The sequence below is a fragment of the Aspergillus melleus genome, assembly GCF_016097325.1.
Source record: "Aspergillus melleus strain CBS 546.65 chromosome Unknown contig1, whole genome shotgun sequence".
NCBI classification, from domain to species: domain Eukaryota; kingdom Fungi; phylum Ascomycota; class Eurotiomycetes; order Eurotiales; family Aspergillaceae; genus Aspergillus; species Aspergillus melleus.
In genome coordinates, this window is record NW_025763370.1 from 3,625,777 (window position 1) to 3,647,814 (window position 22,038).

The 22,038-nt window shown below is 50.8% G+C and overlaps 4 protein-coding genes across 4 annotated transcripts; 2 read left to right on the forward strand and 2 right to left on the reverse strand.

The window, feature by feature from the left end:
* Positions 1-888: 888 nt before the first annotated feature.
* Positions 889-5,967, reverse strand: LDX57_001294 (putative ABC bile acid transporter; the record flags this gene model as incomplete). The annotated part of the gene is made up of 2 exons (XM_046082935.1): positions 889-5,824; positions 5,903-5,967. The coding sequence occupies 2 exons, from the start codon at positions 5,965-5,967 to the stop codon at positions 889-891; spliced, it is 5,001 nt and encodes a 1,666-aa protein (XP_045938892.1).
* Positions 5,968-7,968: 2,001 nt separating this feature from the next.
* On the forward strand, positions 7,969-8,850 carry CDC34 (putative ubiquitin conjugating enzyme (UbcC); the record flags this gene model as incomplete). The annotated part of the gene is made up of 3 exons (XM_046082936.1): positions 7,969-8,034; positions 8,149-8,275; positions 8,366-8,850. The coding sequence occupies 3 exons, from the start codon at positions 7,969-7,971 to the stop codon at positions 8,848-8,850; spliced, it is 678 nt and encodes a 225-aa protein (XP_045938893.1).
* Positions 8,851-10,795: 1,945 nt separating this feature from the next.
* On the reverse strand, positions 10,796-12,437 carry PRB1 (S8 family peptidase; the record flags this gene model as incomplete). The annotated part of the gene is made up of 3 exons (XM_046082937.1): positions 10,796-10,972; positions 11,038-11,982; positions 12,072-12,437. 3 exons carry the CDS (start codon positions 12,435-12,437, stop codon positions 10,796-10,798), a joined length of 1,488 nt encoding a protein of 495 aa, XP_045938894.1.
* Positions 12,438-13,914: 1,477 nt separating this feature from the next.
* BPH1 (Beige/BEACH domain protein) lies at positions 13,915-21,819 on the forward strand (the record flags this gene model as incomplete). Its single annotated transcript, XM_046082938.1, has 8 exons — positions 13,915-16,390; positions 16,449-16,807; positions 16,861-20,650; positions 20,725-20,879; positions 20,933-21,238; positions 21,303-21,515; positions 21,566-21,730; positions 21,790-21,819. 8 exons carry the CDS (start codon positions 13,915-13,917, stop codon positions 21,817-21,819), a joined length of 7,494 nt encoding a protein of 2,497 aa, XP_045938895.1.
* Positions 21,820-22,038: the final 219 nt, after the last annotated feature.

Here is a 22,038-nt window from a genome sequence, read left to right on the forward strand (position 1 = left end):
GATGGTAGGGCTGAGTCAGCGGGTCTCTTTTTCTTCGAGTTAGTTATTACATATGTTTTATGAATCGGTTGTGGAGGATGGATTCCCTCATCCTGCTTGAGATTCTGTTCTTAAACTGTTCATAAATGTCGTTTCGAGATATCGAGTCATATGCATGTACTGTGTAGTATATCATAGTAGAAGCTGGGCCTCTTATCTTGACCACGATTAAGCATCAGCAAAAGCTTCCCGGGCAGGGTGATTGTAACAATATCAAATCTACGCAATTGATCGGAATTATCATGCAATCTGCACGTTAGATTTGGGGCAAGGCATGAAAGACTTTTCTTCCCCTTCTAAACAACTTTTTGAAGACTCACTCCTGATATCATGAAGAACGGCATTACGTACATGACGTAGTCACCCGAAATGAGGCTACATACAATGAAATTCGAAAAGATCCTCATCTCAACTAATTTATCTTCAATTGTCTATCAGAGCGATCTGCCCATATCCATTGGCTTACAGTACGAAGGAAGACATATCATTACATTCTTCCCCAATCATTGAAACATGCTTGCAAGCATGCAACGCAGACATGAAATGAACGCTATACCAATAGTCAAAAGACAGAGAAGAAGAAACAGAAACCTGGCCAAGGTTCGCAGTAGCGATGTACCCCGTAACAAGTGGAAGGAATACTTTCATCCTCGGATTCAAAACTTTTTGTTTTCTTTTTGCAGTCGTCACTCTCAGCCTTTCTCATTCTCATGCCCATCTAATATAGGATAGTTAAAGAGGAAAGAAAGAAGGGAGACTGATGAGGAATGAAGGAAACATGAACAAGAATAATAAGACAATTATGTATATTTAAGAAAGGACAGGAGGTTTGTTGCTTTTGTTGGCTGTCTAAGAATCATCAACAAGACGTTTGTTATCCCAGGCTTTCTTCGCGCCGTCTTCGAGAACTTCCATGTTCCCGCTGTTTTCACACATGCTTCGGAAGAGGCCATCTTCCTTGGTGATAAGGGTCCAAGGGTGGTCGTACTCGATGACACGCCCGTGGTCTAATACGAGAACTTTGTCGTAATCGATGATGGTCTGAAGACGGTGGGCGATGGTGATGATGGTGCTCTCGCGCAGTTCACGGAGCGTCTCCTGGATCTTGCCGTCGGTGTTATAGTCGATGGACGCTGTGGCTTCATCCATCATGAGGACCTTGGGGTTCTTGAGAAGGGCACGTGCGAGACAAAGAAGCTGTCTTTGGCCTTGCGAGAGATTCGAGCCCGATTCGGATACCGCAGTCTCCAGGTTTTGGAATACGTTCTTGTTGTCCAGAACCAGGGATCCGTTGACGTTGATCGCATTGGGCTCGACAGCAGTGCTCGCGCTGCCAGCCACAGGAGTGGCAGTTCCCGAAGTGCCAGGTCCAATCAAATGCACCCGTCGGAGCGCCGTGAAGATCTGCTCGTCGGTGAACAAGTTGAACGGGTCGAGGTTGCTCCGTATCGTTCCGGTGAAAAGGGTGGGGTCTTGAGGCACGATGGTGATGGCCTCTCGCAAGTCGCGCAACCCGATATCACTGATCTTCACGCCGTCGATTTCGATGTGTCCTTTTTCGGCCTCAAGACCGCGGAACAGGGCAAGAGCCAGGGAACTCTTACCGGCACCAGTACGACCAACAATGCCAACCTTCTCACCAGCCTGCACCGCGAAAGAAACTCCACGTAGAACGGGATCGAGGTCAGCGCGGTACCGTGTGGTATAGCTGGAGAATTCGACGGCACCAGCACTGGGCCAGTCCGCCGGGGGTCTTGAGTCAGGAATGACTGCCTCCGCCTCCTGCTCGACATCGAGGTATTCGTTGACCCGCTCAACAGAGTTCATGTTCTGTTGAACTTCGGAGTAGAGTCGGACCAGCCACAAAATGTTCTCGGTAAAGGTGACCGCGTACGTCAATGACAGACCGGCAGCACCGGCGTCAACCTTGCCAATGTTCGTGATGATGAAAACAGCAGTGAAGAACGACACCAAAGCACCCGTGACATCGACACGGAGTGCCAGCCAGCGATTGCTAGCCCAGAGATAGATGTGAGGCCGGTTGTAGTTGTTGATCCGACGATGGTTGTCCACGATAAACCTCGGCCCGTCGCCATAGGCACGAATAGTGACAATACCATTGAGGGTCTCGCCGAATTGCTGGTACAACGGACTGCGCTGGACAGACTCCAGCCGCTTCAGATCACGAGAGGAGTTCAAGTAGACCGCACCCAGCGCGAAGTATACCATCGTAATGAAGACGCCCGCGATTAAGAACCCAGGCGTGATGACCGAGATCAGGACCACAATCATGATGACCGACGCTAGGCAGTGAAGCGCACCGATTGCCACGGGAGCGACCTCTTGATCAACTGCTTCAACGTCCTTCGAAAACCGATTCATCAATTGACCTAGAGGTGTCGAGTCAAAGAACTTGAACTTGGCGTGCATCACTGCCCTGAGGAGACGCTGGTGGATCTTAAACGACGCGTGTAGCGAGCCCCAGAAAAGCACTGCCTCTCTGGTCAGAGAGATCAAGAGATAAACAATTCCAAGGAGCGCGTAGACGCCAAGGTAGTATGAGACGTTCACATCCGATGAAGAGGCAGTAGCTGCCTGCGTGTTCAGATGAGGAGAGCCTACAGGCGAGCTTCGTGGGACGCTTCCAACATTGAAGGATGGGAATTTCAAGTTCGCCATGGCGGCGTAGTTGCCCGCATCTTCCGTCCCAAGTTCTTCGGTGCGATAGGAATTCGCCCATTGCCGGATCCAAACGTTGGTGGAGACCGATCCTAACTGCTGCAATGAAAAGACAAGCACAGCACCGACCCAGTATTGCCAGGAACCCATAGAATTAAGATACATCTTGACGGTTGACCATTGGACACTACCGACCGCCTTTGACTCCACCAGCTTGGGACGGGCATCCTCCTGCTTCGTGCCCTTGGCGGAAGGGCCATTGGTGGCAGCACCATTGGTGTGGGATTCCTCATCGCGCTGTTCTTCCATTGCGGTCTGTCGGTCGGAAGGACGCTGTGAGCTAGATCTAGAAGTCGGTCGGGACTTGAGAAGATCATCACCCAAGGCGCCCGAAGCCGCAACCTCGTCCGGTTTGCCTTGAGCGGCAATTTTACCGTTGTCGAGAACAATAACGTGGTGTGCCTGTGGAACGGTCAAGGCAACGTTGTGTGTGACGAGAATGCAAGTACGGTTCATCATCAGAGGTCCTGTAAGAGCTTCTCTGAAAATGTGCTTGGCTGTGTGCGAATCAACAGCGCTCAAGCAGTCATCCAACAGAATATGCCGGGCCCTGCTGTAGATAGCACGGGCAAGAGAGATTCTCTGCTTCTGTCCTCCTGAAAGACTGATGCCCTTCTCTCCGACCATTGTCTGATCACCGGCGTCAAGGATGGCCAAGTCACGCTCCAAGGCGCATGCCTTGAGCACGGCGTTGTAGCGTCGCTGGTCGAATGGAGATGCAAAGACGATATTTTCCTTGACCGTGTCATTCACGAGCCAAGCCTCCTGTGCGCAGTACGCGACACTTTCTATGAGTCCTGTCTGAGGGTCCACCGGGAGTTCCACTCGGCTCACTGTGCCACCTGGCAAATGAACACGTCCTTCCAAAAGCTTCATTTCTCCAAGCAAGGCCATCAAGACCGACGTCTTTCCAGAACCCGTCGGTCCCGCAATAATGTTGAGACATCCAATGCGGAACGAGACATTGAGATTGATCAAACGGAATGCCTCAGCGGTATCATCCGACGTCTCGTCCTGGTTCTGTCCCTTGGGAGACCCCCAGGTCAGCGTGGCGTTGTCCAGTGCAATTCTGGGAGGTTGCCCATCGTTCTCCTCAGGCTCCAGCTGATGATACTTGTCGGTCTCCTCCTCATTGAGGTATTTATCAACACGGTCCAGGGATACTTTAGACTCTTGCACGTGAGCCAGCATGTCGGCAAGTTGATCCAAGGGAATGCGGAGCAAAGAGAACATGGACAAAGCAGGGAATGCAATGGACGGAGTTAGATCCTTCTTCTCAACCACCGTGTAGAGGAAGAACGAAGCGAAAGTGATGAGAATCGGCGTCCCGTACCAGACAGTCGCCGCCGTGGACCAAATAACGTAACGGAAGCGCAAGGCTTTCAGTTCCGCCTTTCGCTTTTCATTCACAATATCCTCAAACCGCTGCTCCCACGCGAAATATTTGATGATCCGGATATTCTGGAGAATCTCGTTGGTGGCGTGGATGCGAGCATCAGTACCGGCCAAGATTTGGTTCTGGACCTTGGTGAATTGTTTGGCGATGAAGATATTGACGGGTAGCATAAGGACCATGATGACGATGCCAGCAAACGAGCTGAATCCAAGCAGTCGATACAAGAGGGTGACGGCAATGATAACCTGCACTGGCACGCTGGCCCACAGGAAGTGGAGGTAGGCACCGACTTCGCTGACTTTGAAAGAATCAATCGCCATCAGGTTGATGATGGTACCGATATTGGCCAGATGGGTATCGTCTTCTGCGTCTGACTTCTTGGTATCTTCGGGATCCGTTTCGGGGTCGTTCGTGGCCTTCTTTTTCTTGCGACCGAAGGAGAAGAGACCCTTCTTTTTGGTGTCAGCTGGAGGCTCATCTGCCGACTTCTTTTTCGCAGAATCACTCGAGGCGCTGGCTTTGCGTCTAAGAGCCTTGGCATAAATCTCGCCGATAATGATAGCACGAAGTTTCACGCTCAGTTTGCGTCCGATGAAGAGACCTTGTCCGTCGGCAACTCCTTGAATGGCTCCGGAGCAAAACAACAATATAGCGTACAACCAGGCGGCGTTCGGCGTAGTGGATCTCGGATCCTCGACGTACTGCAAGATGGCCCGCAGAAGGATCGTGGGCAAGTACGTAAAGCAGTTAGCAAACACGGCCCATGCGCCTTGTACCAGAAGAGTGCCCTTAAAGTAGCGCAGGAGCTTCCACGTCAAGGAGCCTTTGTATTGTCTCCGACGGAAATCTTCAAGCACTGTGGCAGCCTTCTGGGGTCCCGTCAAGTTCCAGACATCCTCGAGCTCCAGGGTCTGCCTACATCCCTTGAAGATGAGAGGGTCGAGCCAGCTGAAAGTCAGAAGGGATAGCAAGCTTGCCGTTGGGTGTCTTGCCGGCTCGAGGCCGTCCTCGTGCGGAACCAAAACCGCCTTGTTTCCTCTACGGGTGGTCATAGCGATAAGCAGAAGGAAGGTAGATAGCGCGAACTCGACGGCGCTCAAGGTCACGGCACGTCTTGAGATCGGGTGAATGACCGCAGAGCGGAGGACGAACACGGCAAACAGCCATTGCAGGCCATACAACGTAGCGGTGTGATTCCAGAGTCTGGGGAAGGAATGCAGACTAAGGGTCGAAAGAAGCAATCGCACGGATGCGAGGAATAGAATGTAGCCCCAGGAGATCAATTTCGCCACGGCAGGGAGCTTACCCTGGTGGCCCCAGCCGTCGGTTAACAGGATGGCAATAAAAACAGCCACTTCTCCCACTAACGCCGCTAGTTCCAGGGAAATGAACAGAATTTCGCCTCGGGGACGATCAACTTCAAACTCCAACTGCTCGGCCTGCGCCGCCTTGGATAACATGGGGTCGGTCTCCTCGCCCTGCTCCTCTTCCACGAAACCAACATCTCGAGCATCAGCCGCGGCGTCATTGTCGCTTAGAATTTTGTAGGAAACACCCTTCCGGGCCACCACATAGCGATAGGCAATACGAAAGACAATGAACAACAGAGAAAGGCCGCATGCTGTAAGTGGAAAGATTACTTGTAGGTAACTGCAATGCAAGAATCACGGGTAAGTAGATGATCCTGATGACAATGAAGACAAGGGAAGGATGAATCGAGGAGCTCACTTTCGTTGAAAGCAACGCGAAAGGTCATCGATAGCCCAAATTGGGCCATGACATTCCGGTATCATTTCCGGCAGAAGGATAGGAAACAGCCGGGATTGGAACGAGAACTTGTGACACTCATTCGTTTGCCTTTAAATTCAATTTCAAGATCTAATGAACCGATAGGAGGAATATGAACAGCCAATCTGTTCGCGGTTTTAGAAATCCTTTGACATTGATATGCAGGACAAGCCTAGCATTTGCGACTCTAGGTAACGAAAATGGACTCGATAATCAAGGAAAAAAAAGAATAGAGGGAAAAAGTGTACAGAGACGAAGGGGAAGGGATAGTGAGACAGGTTTAAAAAATGAGCCCAAAGATAGCGAGGAATATATTGAATCACGCACGACGTCCTTTAGGGAGGCAGAAACCGAGGCCTAAAAAGCAGAAGGGAAGAGAGAAAGAGAGAGAGAGCGAGAGCGAGAGAACTGGAGGGAGGGAAATTATGACGGAGGGAAGGCGGAAGCAGGTTGGATTAGTTAGCTGGAGGACCCACGGCCGACTCCAAGTCCCACCGCCTCAGTACAAAAGCAGGAGAGATCCAGACCAACGGCTCGAACCCGCCAGAGTAATTGGTGCGTTCGCCTTTCAATGATCATTAATTGCTCCATATCACCAGGAACTAAAGGTGGGAGACGGGGCCATCCCATTGGCGGTGGTGTTACATAGAATAATGGATAATCAATAAGGAATAACAAGGGCATGTCGGACATGTTGGGGATCTCACAAGAGGGCTGGAATGGGAGGAAGCCACGAGAATGGAGGGGATTATCAGATGGCTGCAGCTGGGAGAGTTTTTTTCTTAATTTTCATGACCCCTGATTGCTGCCTCCAAGTCACTATTCACGTTCTTGAGTAGGTATAGGGTACAACTAGATGATCGTAAACCAGACTAGTTTCTGGATGTCGTGATGCGACCGAGGATTTACGTATTGACCAGATACTCTGATTATTATTGCTCCGTCTGAAAAGACATTGACATATTACTCCCACTACTCCGTCCCTACGGTGTACAGAGCATAAGCTACCGAGACGTCCGTGCTCGCCTGCAGTCACACCGGCTTGTCTCGTTTGAGTCCCCGACCTCCGCGTTCTGGCGCCATGAGAAAAATGCGTCAGCTCCAGCCGTCCCTGTCGGTCTGACTCAATCCTCGCATGGGCTTCTGCAAAAGCAGATCAGTTGACAACGTTCCCTCGCTGAATGTAACCCTGTCTCCAGCTCTGACTCAACCCATCCCCTCCTCTTGACTCTGGCGCGCTCTTGAAAGACCGTTTCTCCGAGATAAGGCGTCGCATAAGACCGAACAGGCGTCATGTTCGATTGACGAATGTCCGGGACTACGCTATCCCACGGTCATCCTAGTCTGGAATCCGGGAAGGAATAAGTAGTTAAGAACCACGATGAGAAAGATAACAATGGTGGTACCTAGCAGGCAGTATTGATATTTAACACATAGGCGCCCACCGCAAGGTACCCCCCCACTCGAACGGCTTATCGCCTTGTTCCCCCACCGGCCGATCGGTCATGGACGTCAGTTAGAACGATGATGTACAGGGCGTTGGCCTAAAGGGGCGGTAGAAGAAGTCGAATTACTCCTTCACTGTCGAGAGTGAAGGAATCCACTTATTTTTCCGGTGTTCTTCACTGACGACAGGAAAGAGCCGCAAAGATCCATCGGAGAGTCTCCAGCAGAGAGAGAGAAAAGAGTCCAGGGGAAAAACTCCTTTGACTTTTAGCGCCACCCCGGAACTTTCCGCCTGGATTGCCACGGGACTTCGCACGTTAAAAAGGCGGAATGGATCCAAAGGGCCTCAGGCCGATCTTCCCGCCAGTCAGATAACGCGACCGCTTGAACTTCCCCTCCGCCACCATCTTCTCCTCTGCGGCTTTTCTTTCAACGCGCCTTCTCAATAAAGAAATCTATCCTCCTCTCTCTCCCTCTCCCTCTCCCTCTCTCCTCCGCCGTCGTAATATCCAAGTCACCCCGCGTCATCATAACCTGTCTCCTTGCTCAATCCTCTCATCATGGCGGAACGGATCCTCATGAACGAGTACAAGACGCTGGCAAAGGAGCCATGGGTCAACATCGAGGTATGTTTGCTTCCTATCGATTCGGCATGGATCATGCATTCCTAGCCTCTCAGGATGGCGAATTATGGCGTATCACTAGTGAACATCGTGACTGATTGGTTTGTTGGTGTCTAGCTGAACGAGGAAGATATTTTTAACTGGACTATCGGGCTGATCGTTCTCAACCCGGACTCCTCCTACTATGGGGGCTACTTCAAAGCCCTTATGAAGTTCCCTAAGAATTATCCTTATTCGCCCCCAGGTGAGTTTTCTTCGCCATCTCCTTCGTTCGCCCCTCTTTGTCAGGGTTGAGGGGCTCCAAGAAAGGAGACACTAACCCCTTGGTCTCTAGAATTCCGGTTCCTCCGTCCTCTTTACCACCCCAACATCTACCGTGATGGCAAGCTCTGCATCTCCATCCTCCACGCGCCAGGCGAAGACGAGATGTCCGGCGAACTGGCTTCCGAGAGATGGTCGCCCGCCCAGCGCGTCGAATCCGTTCTCATTTCCATTCTGTCCCTGCTCGACGATGCAGAGGTGTCTTCTCCCGCCAACGTCGACGCCGGAATCATGCTCCGGAAAGACCCTGTGAAATACAAATCGATCGTTCAGAGCAACGTGGAGGCCTCCAAGAACGACATCCCCGAAGGGTTTGTCATGCCGACTCACCAGACAACCGCGGCGGCAAAGCCGGTGGAAAAGGACGACTCGGACTTCTGGGCGGAGAGCGATGTCGACGACGACGTCTTTGGCGGAAGCGACTCGGACGAGGACTTGAATGTGGACGACCAGGACACCGGCAGCGACGACGAGGAAGACGACAAGAACCGCCGCTAGCAGCAATGCCGCACCCATACCGTTTCTACTAGGGGAGGACGTTGAAGGGGGGGGGGGGGGGGTGGGGGGGGGTTCGATTTGCCCTCGGATTTACAGGAATATTTTTGGCGCTTCGGAGCTCTCATCTATTTTTATTCATGGCATAGCGCAGGCGTACTGGGGGCTAGGCATTAGACAGTTGACCTGCGTCTGGCAATCGGTTACATAGCATACATCTTTTACATCTAGAAATGGAGTTTCTATCATTCTTCAAATTTGAAACTGGAAGTCGTGTTCGACCTGGCGCCACAGAAATTGAAACACTGCTCTCCGACATCAAGTCAAAGCCATCTACATTGATATGCCAACACCTACCTCTATAGATATTTATACTGATGAATACCTACACAGGTCCAACGCCTGACTTCAACCGTATAGGCAGTACCTATACTTTAGGCAATACCGCCCTTGCCCTAGGCAGTAAACATCAACACATCTGACTGATTAACGCAAAAACGCCCCTACACAAGTACGAACACCATGATCCCTCATACCAGCGAGATTAAACAAATCAAGGCTAGAAATCGTGATCACACGCAATGATAAACTTACAATACATACCTACACCCTTTAAAAAAAATATATATTCATAGCTACTCAGCATACAAGGAACGCCAACTCAACCCACCCACCTTCTACCTACAGTAATGTATTTGACTTCTTAGATATGTATGTACCTCCCTACCGTAATCCCTCCCACCCGTCCAGGGTCCCCCCCGACCAAGTGACACAAACAACCAACCCCATGACCCCATCCGCGCGAACAAAGTTATCAATCAAGTGAATAAGCTCCGAAGACTGACGCTGGAACAGGAATGGGGACCTACTATAGGTAGGTAGATAGGCAAGGTTGGCGGGAAAGGAAACAGGTTATTTGTCCTCCGGTGTTCTTCCAAGACTTCTCCGTACCAAGACTAAACTGATAATACAGTAGTAAACACGGAGGACTAGACTAGACTAGACTAGACTTATTAGTGTACGCATGGGGTTGAAGGATATGACGTATACGATTTCATGCAGTTACGCATCCTAGGCAGTAAGCAGTGCCTAGGCATGTCTGCCTAGGTAGGTAGGTATCCATCTCCGTGCTCCATACCAACTTACTTAGTGCCTATGTTTGTATGTAGCACAAGTGCCTACATACGGCGTACACCGTATGACCATAACCGAAAAGAAAGAAACCTGATGAGAGACGTCCACGCGAGCTGAACATTCTTGCGGACGGACGAAGCACCTAACCGGCTGTGCATACATACATACATACATAGCAAGCAGGCTCAATAGAGACGGTAGGGATTGACATATCAAATGACGGTATGCGCGGACGTCAAAAGTCAATGGGCGGTGCAGAATGGCTGCAAGTTGCAGAGCCCGCGACGCGATATTAATTATGGGCGCATGTGCTCTGTAGATCAGTAACCTGCTACATACCCGGTTTGTCAGATGCGTATGACCCGTCGGCGGTTGATCGTCGCTTCTCCCGTGGCCAACCGGTGAGACCAGGCCCAAGCCACTCCGGCTGACCTACGGTGTACGGACACATTTCGAGATTCTCCACAGACCAGAAGGTTATGACAGTGTGATAGATAGTTTCAATCATATTCCCAGTCTGAGTGACACCGAAAACTAAAACAGTAAAAGTGTCTAGATATGCCAAGGTTTCGTTGAAACAATGTATACTACGGTAAAAATGGGAAAACATGAAGGAGTGGTAGGTAAACAATGTTAGGATGTTACAACCAATGCAATCAATGCATCGGCACCTCCAGTACTCGGAACAGATAAAGCACAAAAACAATTTCAAAAAAAAAAAAAAAAAAAGGACCAGCGCCATTGTATTCGATCGACCAATTCCTATGCCTTATCATGGGAAACACTATGCCCGTTGTAGAGATTATCTCCAAATCTAAGCAACAACTGCATCCTGGATCTCACTGTAGATAGCACCAAGCTCTTCGGTGAGAAGCTTCTCGGCCTTGTCGACCAGTCCATCGAAGCGGTCCTTGACGCTCGACACCTTGTGGCCACCGTCGGCAACAATCTGGGAGTAGTTGGCAGAGCCACCACCGTTCCAGGCAAGGAGCTAAAGACGCCAGTTAGAATCCACACAGCTAACAGCAATAAAAACAATGGAACCAGGTAACTTACGTTGGGGGTATCCGAAGGAACATCGGTGAGAGTGCCCTCGGTGGCGATAGAGATGATGTCCTTCTTGAGCTTGGCAGGAGTGAGCTCGTCAACAGCGAAGGCAGAGTCCTTGGAGGGCTGAAGAGAGACGAAGTACGCCAGAAGACCGGCAATGTGGGGCGAGGCCATCGAAGTGCCGGAGATGGTGTTGACGGCGTGCTTGCTGCCAATCCAGGTGGAGAGAATGTTGAGGCCAGGAGCAAAGATGTCAGTGCACTTTCCGTAGTTGGAGAAGTAGGCACGCTCGTCCTGAAGGGTCGAGGCGGCAACGGTCACGGCATTCTCGGCGGCAGCCGGGGAGTAGTTGCAGGCATCAGCGTTGTCATTGCCAGCGGCAACGGCGAAGTGCAGACCAGCCTCAACACCAGCGTTGACGGCATCCTCGAGGGTCTTCGACTTGCCACCACCGAGACTCATGTTGGCAACGCTGCCCTTGAAGCCCTTGGCCTTGCCGTCCTTGGCATCCTTAGCCCGCTTGAGATGGGACTGAACAGCCCACTCGACACCCTGAACAACATCGGACATGGTACCAGACCCGCTGGATCTCAAGACCTTGACAGCATAGAGGTTGGCCTTCTTGGCAACGCCATACTTCTTGCCGGCGATGGTTCCCGAGCAGTGGGTGCCGTGACCGTTACCATCGGCGTCTTCGTCGTTGGTAGGGATGGTCTTGCCCCAAGTAGCCCGGCCCTCAAAGTCAACGTGGTCAACGTTGATACCAGTGTCAATTGTGTAGGCATCGACACCCTCACCGCCCTCCGACGCATACAAGTATTTGTTGAACGTGCCGAAGGAGAGAGAATCACGGTGAGAGATACGAGCCAGACCCCAGGGGGCGTTCTTCTCAACCTCGGGTTCTTCCTCAGCCATGGTGAAGACTTCGGAGTCTTTCTCGATGTACTCGACCTATACCGAGAGATCAGCCCCAAAGCTCATGACGGAAAGTAGTACTGATAGGAGCTTCATAGAGAGAGATAAGAAGACAAGATACTTACGTCGGGATGTCTCCGAACCTGCTCGATAACATCCTCGTGGAAGTGGCCAGAGTAGCCGACCAGGGATCCAGCAATGTCAAATGTGTTCTTGAGACCAAGGTAGAGGTCGTCGAAGCCAAAGAGCGACCGCTTCTTCAGGTCAATCCGCTCGACTTGAGACTCGTGGATGTCCTGCACCCAGCTGTGATGAGCCGAAGCCGAAGCAGCATCGACATGCTTCTTGAAGACGACAATGTAGGAGTCGGGGACTTCCTTCGCATTGCTCGAGGAAAGGATAGGGGCAGCTCCGTTATGGATGGAGTCGACGGCAACGGGCGAGGCTGCCGTCAGCAGCGGCAGCAGGGAAAGGCTCAGGAAGCCTTTCATGATGGGCAGATAGGGACGACGTTAACGAAGATTCACAAAGGATGGCGGCGGGGATGGAAATAATATATGGTCGATGATGATGGAAGGAAGGAGAGATGGAAGAGAAAGATGGGAAGGACGAGGGGGGAGGATGGAGTAGAAGAAGGATAAGAGGATGGATGGATGGGCCAGGGAGCAGAGGCAAGGGCAGCTGAGGATGATGCAACCGGGTTACCGTAAGTTACAGCAGGTGACCAGATGACACAGCTCTGTCGATCCGCTCGGGCAGTAGACCTGGGGTATGGCGGTAACCAGGCTGATAAGGAACTTACTCCGTGGGAAGCTACTAGGTTGGTGGATGACCTACGGTGAAGCACGTAACCAAGGGGATCCCCCTGCTTACCTTACCTATCTACTCCATACCTATCTAGCTGTCGTATCTTTCTTTGTATGGTCTAAAGTACCTTCCGAGATGATCCCATCCTATCTTCATAATGAGGCGAAGGGAAGTGGAGTCTGCATCCTGTGTGCATGGAATTGAGGACCCTAGGTTACTTGGTACAGTGAACAGTACATAAGTATTGCGCGGCAGCAGTGACTCAACAAAACCGACTAATTAATTAGGTAGTTAATTCCTAATCTTCCATGCAAAAGCAGCGCGGAGAAACCCGTAAGATACGGGATGCCAAATCCTTGGAGAGGGAAGCTGAAAGCTTCCGCAATCAACTGACCGGGTAGCGTTCGTGGGTGTACCTGCAGTACCTGGCTGGCATGTCTCCAGCCACCGGAGTGCCTAGGCAACCCCCCTAAGTCGCGTGCTTTCCAGGCTGGGTCCGATGTTCGGCTGACTCTCTGAAAGTGGAGTCGTCGTATGCTTACGGTAACGGTACCCGGGGATACACGCCCCGGAAGGTTCTACCAAGAAGGTGTCTGCAGTCGGCCGTAGAATGAGATAAGACCAGAGCTTATCGATGTCACCTGATAAGTTAGCCGTGGCTTCTGTGCTGGAAACTCGACCGATAATCCGATATCCCCCCCGCTCATGGTACAGCCTCAAGTGACGTTGGCATACGACTTATCATCACATTCAGCTCAACATTCAGGAAACCTTGTATCTCTGCGAGGGTGTGGAGGTAAGTTTTCCATTTGATCATTGTTTCTTTTTTTTTTTTCTTTTCTTTTTTTTGTTTTTTTGCTACTACCAGAAAAGCAAAAGCCCTCTCCACGCCGAATTCCGAATTCTTGGCGGTGCTCTACCCTATCCCTATAATCGCGCAATTGCTGATCTATCCTAAAACCCGGCAAAGCCCTTTTTCCCCTCCCGCATTAACCTGTGCCATGCTAGGCACTTGCCCTCGTTTGAAGGCCCGCTAGTCATTCCCGAAACCGCGTACATACCAATGCAGACCGCCTTCATCCCTACGCTAAGTGCAGGTGAATGGTGTCTGGTGGTTACTGGTCATCAGATAGGCAATCGGGGTTGAGATCCGGCGGCGCGATGAACCAAGCCAACGCCTCCCTCGACCTTTCGTCCCCGTCCTCACCAGTCCAACGCTCGGTCGCCGATTTAGTCCCGGTCCTCCAGGAGCTCAAGGCCACTTGCGAGGGCAATGCGATAGACTCTCAGCTTGCCCTCACGGCAACGGAATGCCTGCTTCGTCTCCGTCACACATTCATCGACAGCGATTACCCTCGACAAGCTAAAGAGAGCTTTCGGCTGCTACATGGGTTCCAAACGCTATTGGACCTCCTACGAAAGGTTTCCGACTATTATGACCCCCACGGATCGTCAGTAGAGGAAAGAAAATTCCTCTTGTCCCTCCACAAAGATGCATTGGCGGTTCTGGCCGAGGCCCTGAAGGAGCATTTTGGAAACAAGCGATATTTTGCAAATCGGATTGTAGGGGGAGGTCAAGCTGCATTGGAGGGGACCTTTGCCGTTCTGGCCAGAAAAGTAGACTCTGCCCAAGGCGATGCGGAACAGTTCTATGGTGGCATATTTGCGGCCATCCTATGCCAGGAAACAGTTGCCCGTATATTCACGACCCTGGGTGAGAAGTTCCACACAGTCGATCAGGTAGCTCATGCCGACCTTAGAGCGGAAGTGGATCGATGTGTAGGAAGTTCGGAAAATGTTGAAGTGCCGGAGCTTCTAGGCCCTTTAATCCGAGTCTGGTTGCTCCAGCCCTCACCCGATCTCGACCACAGAATACAGAAACTAGCTCTACCATCGTGTCTCTGTCAACTTGCACGTCAGTCTCAACGGAACACCACAATTCTGCACGCTACTGGGATTCTTTCTCTGATTCTTCCGATCGTGTTCGATGAAAAGCATCCGGAATCTGTTAGGCTGGCCTATCAGGAACTTGCAGAGCTGCTTTGCTCCCAGGGAATTAGTAGCCTAGATGACGCAGTATTCCTCTATCAGCAAGCACACGCCTGTCCCAAAGCGCTACGGTTCCTCGTCGGCGCCTTGAAATCTTCGAAAGAACCCCCGTCAATTCAGTTCGACCTCTCTCAGCACGGTTTCTGTTCTTTGGAGTTCACAACCCTAGGTCGCTCATTTCCGCCTACAACCTCGTCGGGCTACACACTTGCGGTATGGGCACGCTTTGATCAATTCGATACGACGACACACACAACGATATTTGGCGCCTTTGATGCAAGCCAAACATGTTTTGTTCTTGCGTACTTAGAGAAGGACACGCGCAACTTCATCCTGCAGACGTCGATTAAAGGCTCTCGCCCCAGCGTTCGGTTCAAGTCTACTGCGTTCGAACCTAATCGGTGGTATCACATCTGCGTGGTGCACAAAAAGCCAAGACCGCCATCGTACTCGCGGGCCTCCCTTTTTATCGATGGCGAATTCGTCGAGCAGTTGAGAATTGAATACCCATCCTTGCCTGCCGTGGGCCCTTCGAACCGGGCGTCAAGGGTTCAGGCTTTCTACGGCACCCCTCAGGACCTGGCAATGAAACTTGGAAAGGGAGTTTCCTTATCTCGGTGGTCTCTAGCGAATGCGATCCTCTTTGATGAAGCGTATAGCGACGACATGGTCTCTGTTTTCTACAACCTTGGTCCCCGATATTATGGAAATTACCAGGACTGTCTGGGCTCTTTCCAGACCTACAAAGCCTCTGCAGCCTTGAATCTGCGTAATGAGCATCTCCATCCCGGGAAAGAAGAGACATCGGATATCGTCACTGCTATTAGGCGCAAAGCGAGCAATCTGATCCGGGAGGGATCTATAATCCTCAATGTCTCTCCCTTGGCTGTGCTCGATGATGATGACGGCAACAATATTGACGAATCGCAACTCATCAAGTCTCTTTCGAAGCAAGCCGCCAAAAACTTGCACCAACTAACAAAGATGGGAGCGAACGCGGTGGCAGCCAACGGAGCGACTCCTGCTATCAATGATGCCTTGACCCAAGCCCATGGAATCGGGGTGTTGACTGGAGATCCTGTAGTGACAGTGCCTCACTCTCTAGATGACGCTAGTTGGCGCATCGGTGGCTGCGCAGCGGTGCAACTGAGCTTGGTCCATTCGGCAAAAACCGCAGAAACATTACTTTTAGCGGTTGAGGCGTTCTATGAGGCTGTGCAAGACAGTTGGCGAAACAGTGAAGCAATGGAAAAGGAAAATGGCTACGGCATCCTTGCTGCATTGTTACGTGAAAAGCTAGGACAAGGAACAAACTCTAGGACTTCGACCGTTTGCTCCACCTATGAAGAGCGATCCGTCCTCGCCTTTGACCTTCTTCGATTAACCCTCAAATTTGTAGGCTATGACTTCGAGCAACCAAGTCACTCCATCATCACAAATCCTTTGGCTTATAGAGTCTTGCTTGTTGACTTGGAGGTGTGGAGATTCGGTAATCTTCCTCTCATCGAGTTATATTATTCGCAATTCTGTGTATTTGCCAGCGAGAGTCAATTTCGCCGATCAAATTCGAAGCGCCTCGCTCGCATGCGTGAGTTTGTCTTCACCAATTTCTCCCAATTCTGGCTGGCTTGACTGATGATCAATAGGTGTAAGCAAGAAGCTTCTTGAAACTTTGAAGGGGGAAGATTTTACTGCAGAGGCATTGAACCTTTTCACATCCGCTTTTGGGTCTTTGATGGAGAGTTGTCTGACGGCAGACTTACTTCGGTCCCTGTCCCTTTTCATCACGTATGCCATGCATAAACCCAAAGAGCCAAGCAGACTTCAGAAGAAGAAAAGCATACGCTTCAATTCCGGAATTCGGCCGCCAGCAAATCCTGTTGAGCCTAAATATGTTTCCAGCAGGGTGATAGCGACGGAAATGCTTCGCATGTATTGTTCCCTCCTCTGTGATACCAATGACCTTGGGCCAATAAAGAAATTTGCCAGAGCTGTAACAAACAAGGTGCGTCCCGAAAACTGCTTATGATTGTGTAATTGATCCTGATATCATTCTAGTGGCTTTTGTACCTCATGTCCGAGGATGAACCCGAGATTGTTGCCTTGGCCGCCAAAATGATGGCCCGCCTCCTTGTGGTCCATGGCAGCAGCTACAGCAAAAAGTTCACCGAAAAGACAGGGGGCTTTACCCTGATGCGACACTGTCTGAAAAGATGGTGGGACACCCCCATTCTATGGCCGATCTGCTTTTCCATTCTGTTTGGCCTGGACGTGGGTAAGGTAGCTACTGATAAGCCAATTGACCACACTACTCTGTCTGAGATATTCTATGCTGGCAGCCACGCTCAAGTTATCATTCCCGAAATGTTCCCAGTCATTACGGAGATGATGCAGAGTGGTCTCAAAAAGGTTGTGCTTGTGGATGACTCCTTTTCGGACTATGACAACCAAGCCCCTGGTTCCCTCCAAGATCGTGTACAGAGCCCTAAGCCTCTCATGTCTTCTCATACACCTTTGGGAGCGACTGTTGAGGGCGTGTCCCTTCTAGCCGCTGTGGTTGAATTTCTTGCGGAATTGCAGCTGAAATTCGCAAACCTCCGAGAATTTGCGACAAAACCAGGCTATGTACAAAACTTACTCTCTGTCCTATTTCCCGTCGTCGTTGGTTCAGATAATGTGAGCGCTGAAGACGAAATAAGCTCTCATCCTCGTATCGGTGGCCCTGAGTTCGATGACCCCAACTTCATGGTTCGCCCGCGCTCCCGAAGGGCAGCCGATGTACGAACTACCGCAGTTGAGCAGGCTGGCTCTCATGATGAAAACGGCTCGTTAGGGCGTGCCTCGTCGTTTGTCCTGGTCTCCTCTGAAAGAAGATATCCGCCATCCTCGGCACGCATACAACATGCTTTCACTTCTCCGCGAGTAGAGTTCAAGGGAGTCACCGATCATCCCCTAGTATCCACCATACTGAGTCTCGTTCTGTCTGTATTCTCAGAACAGTTGCTTGAACGAAAGGAGTTCTCTGGCCTTGGTCTTTATCTGAAAACGCCGTCCGGATTTCCGGAATACCAGGCATACTTCAATTCATGGATGCTGAGGTCTCTACTCTCCACTCTGCAGGACGTCATATTCTCGAAACTCGAGTTGCTATCTGAACCTCGTGTTTTGATTAATTTGGGACGTTTCTCGACTCATCTAGGCGAAGCAGTCTATGAGGGTTGGTTTGTTGATGGTGCCACGGCCACTCTCGAGTTTGCTGGAACCATTTTGGAGTACCTCCAACGACCCGATGTCTCGCGATTGAAGAGCATTAGACTTTGTAGCCAGGCAATTGCGACGATCCGGTCTACGGTGTTTCGCGTCGTCCTACTCAAGCTATCAGAGGTTGATGGTACGGATGCGCTTTGCTTCCTGAACCGTTTGTCCTATTGGCAAGTCGTGCTCCTTTCTGCTGGTGAAACACAGGCAGAATATTTGCAGCTGCTATGCTATCTTCTTTACATAAAGTTGATTGATACGAGTCAAGACATACGCTTGAATGCTGCCGGACTTTTCCGCATTTTATTGGTACAGAAACCTGTTGAGATGTCCACCATTTTAAGCCAAACAAACCCGTCTTTGCAGAACCGACTCTCAAGTGGCTTTGAAGCACTCGTTGGGATGGAAGACGCTGCCTTCCTACAGTGGGTGGATGATCACGAGGACGATCTCAATACATTATTCTTCGGAGGGCTGTCCAAGCAGTGGAGCTCCTTTGTACACGAAGAGAATTTAAAGATCGAGAACTCGGCACGCTCTCGGTATCATAAACGTCAAGAAAAGCTGAAGGAATGGAGTGAGATAGAGCAGGAGAATGAGGAAGTGATACGCAAACACGAGGCTACATTCCCTCATTGGGTATCGAACATATCGGCATCGGAATTTCTGAAATACCAACGAGCTCTTCAGGATCAGCAAGACAATTCGGTTTTCATGTGGGCGGCGCTGTCACATCTGATCTTAGATCTTCGCCGCTTCGGTGGGGTCCTTGCCGATGACAAGGAAAGGAAATGGCATCTTGATCAGACCGAAGGCCGTAGCCGCATGCGGCTTCGAATGGTCCCAGATGAGTCAGGCGAGCGACACGACTATCAGCCGAAACGAAAAGCATCAGAACCTCCAGAAATCAAGGTTGATACGCAAGTCCCGACGTCATCTAGCGGCGACGGTCTTGGCCTTACCCCTACTGCGCCTACCGACCAACCCGAAAGCAATGCCCAAGGCATAAGTCCTGATAGTAGAAGCGTGATTGAAGAAAGCTTCGAGTTGATCGATGACCCCAAAGCCGATCTTGAAGACTACGAAGATAGAAATAGGAAGGTTATGAGGAGTCTGCACCGCGGGGATCAGGTCGAGAATGTTTGCAACATTTCTCGTATTGTTGGATTGGAGGCGTTCGAAGGGCTGCTGATTATTGGCAAAGACAATATCTACATCCTGGACAACTTCTTCCAGAGGTCTGATGGTGAAATCGTGAATGTTTGGCAAGCCCCTCCTGAGGAACGCGACCCTTACGTGGGTGTGATCGCTGGCAAGGCGTCAACTGAACGCAAACCACGGGAGCATGAGACTAGGAGTTGGAAATGGTCGGATCTCGTCAGTGTTTCGAAGCGACGGTTCCTTTTCCGCGACGTGTCTCTAGAAATCTTCTTCACGGATGGCACTAGCTACTTATTGACCCTCATCTCATCACGGGATCGAGACACTCTAAGCAGTCAGCTTGCCACAAAAGCCCCTCAAGTCACTGGAAGCGTTGGTCATTCAAGGCCCGAGGACGTTTGGAGGTTTGAAACCCTCCGCAGCCAGGAAGATGCTCCGCAATCTCTTGGGTCCAAGGTCGCTAGTGTCTTTGGACACTCACCGGTGCATCCGGCAACTCGCAAGTGGGCTAAGGGCGAAATCTCGAATTTCCACTATCTGATGCTGGTCAACACGTTAGCTGGAAGAACATTCAATGACTTGACACAGTACCCTGTTTTCCCTTGGGTGCTCGCTGATTATACAAGTGAGGAACTGGACTTGACTAATCCCCTAAGCTTCCGGGACCTTTCCAAGCCTATGGGTTGCCAAACCCCGGAACGAGAAGCTGACTTCCGGGAACGGTACAAAGCGTTTAAAGACATGGGAGAGGATGATGATGGAGCTCCTGCGTTTCATTATGGCACCCACTATTCTTCTGCGATGATTGTCAGCTCATATCTGATACGTCTCCAGCCATTTGTGAAATCTTACATCCTGCTTCAAGGCGGTCACTTTGACCATGCCGACCGTCTCTTTTACTCTATCCGGAAAGCATGGGAGTCCGCCTCTCGAGGAAATATGACAGACGTGAGGGAACTGATTCCCGAGTTCTTTTACCTTCCAGAGTTTCTAGTCAACTCGAACAAATTTGAGTTCGGTTTCTTGCAGAACATGACGACTGAGATTGACTCCGTGGAATTGCCGCCATGGGCCAAAGGAGATCCCAAAATCTTCATTGCTAGGCATCGCGAAGCTCTGGAAAGCCCTTATGTCACACAGAATCTACATCATTGGATTGATCTAGTGTTCGGCTGCAAACAGAAGGGAGAGGCTGCTGTCGAAGCCGTCAATACCTTCCATCATCTTTCATACCAGGGTGCCAGGGATTTGGACGCAATTGAGGATCCAGTTGACCGAATTGCTACGATTGGCATCATACACAACTTTGGTCAGACGCCCCATCAAATATTCAATCGACCACACCCACAGAGAGAGGACTTGCGGCACAAGGCTCCACGTCTAGATCGTCTTGCCGAATCACTTACACAGCTTCCTATTTCACTTCTTGGTCAGTTTTCAAGTCTCTCCCTTTCCTTTCTCTGTGGAAGCAGATGCGAGCTTTGTTTGTTGACACTATGGCAGATATTGGGGAACAGGTATCCTCGCTATCAATGAAACAGGATCGCCTTTTATGTGCTGCCGCTTTGCGATTGAACATACCCCCGAGTTACGACAAGTACATGGAATGGGGCTTTTTCGACGGTAGTGTTAGATTCTACTCTGCGGACAGCCGGAAGGTACAGGCTACCGTCTCCTTGATGTTCTTGAGAACTGCTGCTGACGTCTACAGCTTTTGGGTCACCTTGAGCACCTTCATATCGGCCAATTGTCCTGTGCAATCTTCGCGGACTCTCGAACGTTGGTCACCTCGGGGACGGACTGCACAATTTCGACATGGACTTTCTCATCGACCAGCAGATCGGTGGATTTACAGCCAGCGGGGTCTCTGTTTGGGCATCGTTCTCCCGTAACGACACTGGCGGTTTCACGATCGTTTAGCACTCTCCTCTCTGCGTCGACGGACGGGCAGGTCATGCTGTGGGATCTGAACCAGCAATGCTTTGTCCGGGAGCTTCCAGGGGGTGGTTCTGTCAACGTAAGCCGCGTCCCAGGTCTTTCCAACCTGCTAGGATCCATTTTCCCGGCTAACAACTGAGCAGTGTGCGCGGATTAATGACGTGACCGGCGAGATCATGATTTGCCGGGGTAACCGCATCAGCCTTTACACGCTGAATGGCACTCTGTTGCTAGAGCAGAAAGTATGCGACTCTGCCGACGATCAGATCCTGTCCTGCGTCTTCTACGAAGGCGTCGACAACGAATGGCAGGAGCGAGAGCTTCTCTTCACTGGTCACAGAAGGGGCGTTGTCAATGTACGTGGATCTTATGCTTGTTGACGGTTCCGAAACTGACAAATCTGTAGATCTGGAGTAAAATCATTCATGGCGGGCGTTTCGAGCTAGAATTGATTCGGCAACTTCACCATACTGACAATAGTCGGGACAACGGGGCCAATATTTCCGTGGGAATCAGTTGCATTCTGGCCTTGCCACAGGTCGTTTATACCGGAGACGAAGTCGGCAGAGTGGTAGGTGACTCCGAAGCATAGCTTGATGTTGAACATGGGAAGCTGACCACCGTCCGTAGTATGAATGGAGTTGTGTCCAGCGACGTTGAAATGCCGTTAAGGCTTTTTGTGATTCCATGTCTAAAAACGGGGGGAACTGAAGGTGATTATCTTTGCAAGAGAATCACAAGCAAGAGAATCACAAAAGGAGCTCCATGATAGCAAAAGCATACGAAGTTACCTCAAGCGATCCAGTTTTTTTTTTCTTTGCGTTCTACCTTAGCGACCTCCACTCCCAGCCTGACGCCGGACGACAGGCCGGGACAAGC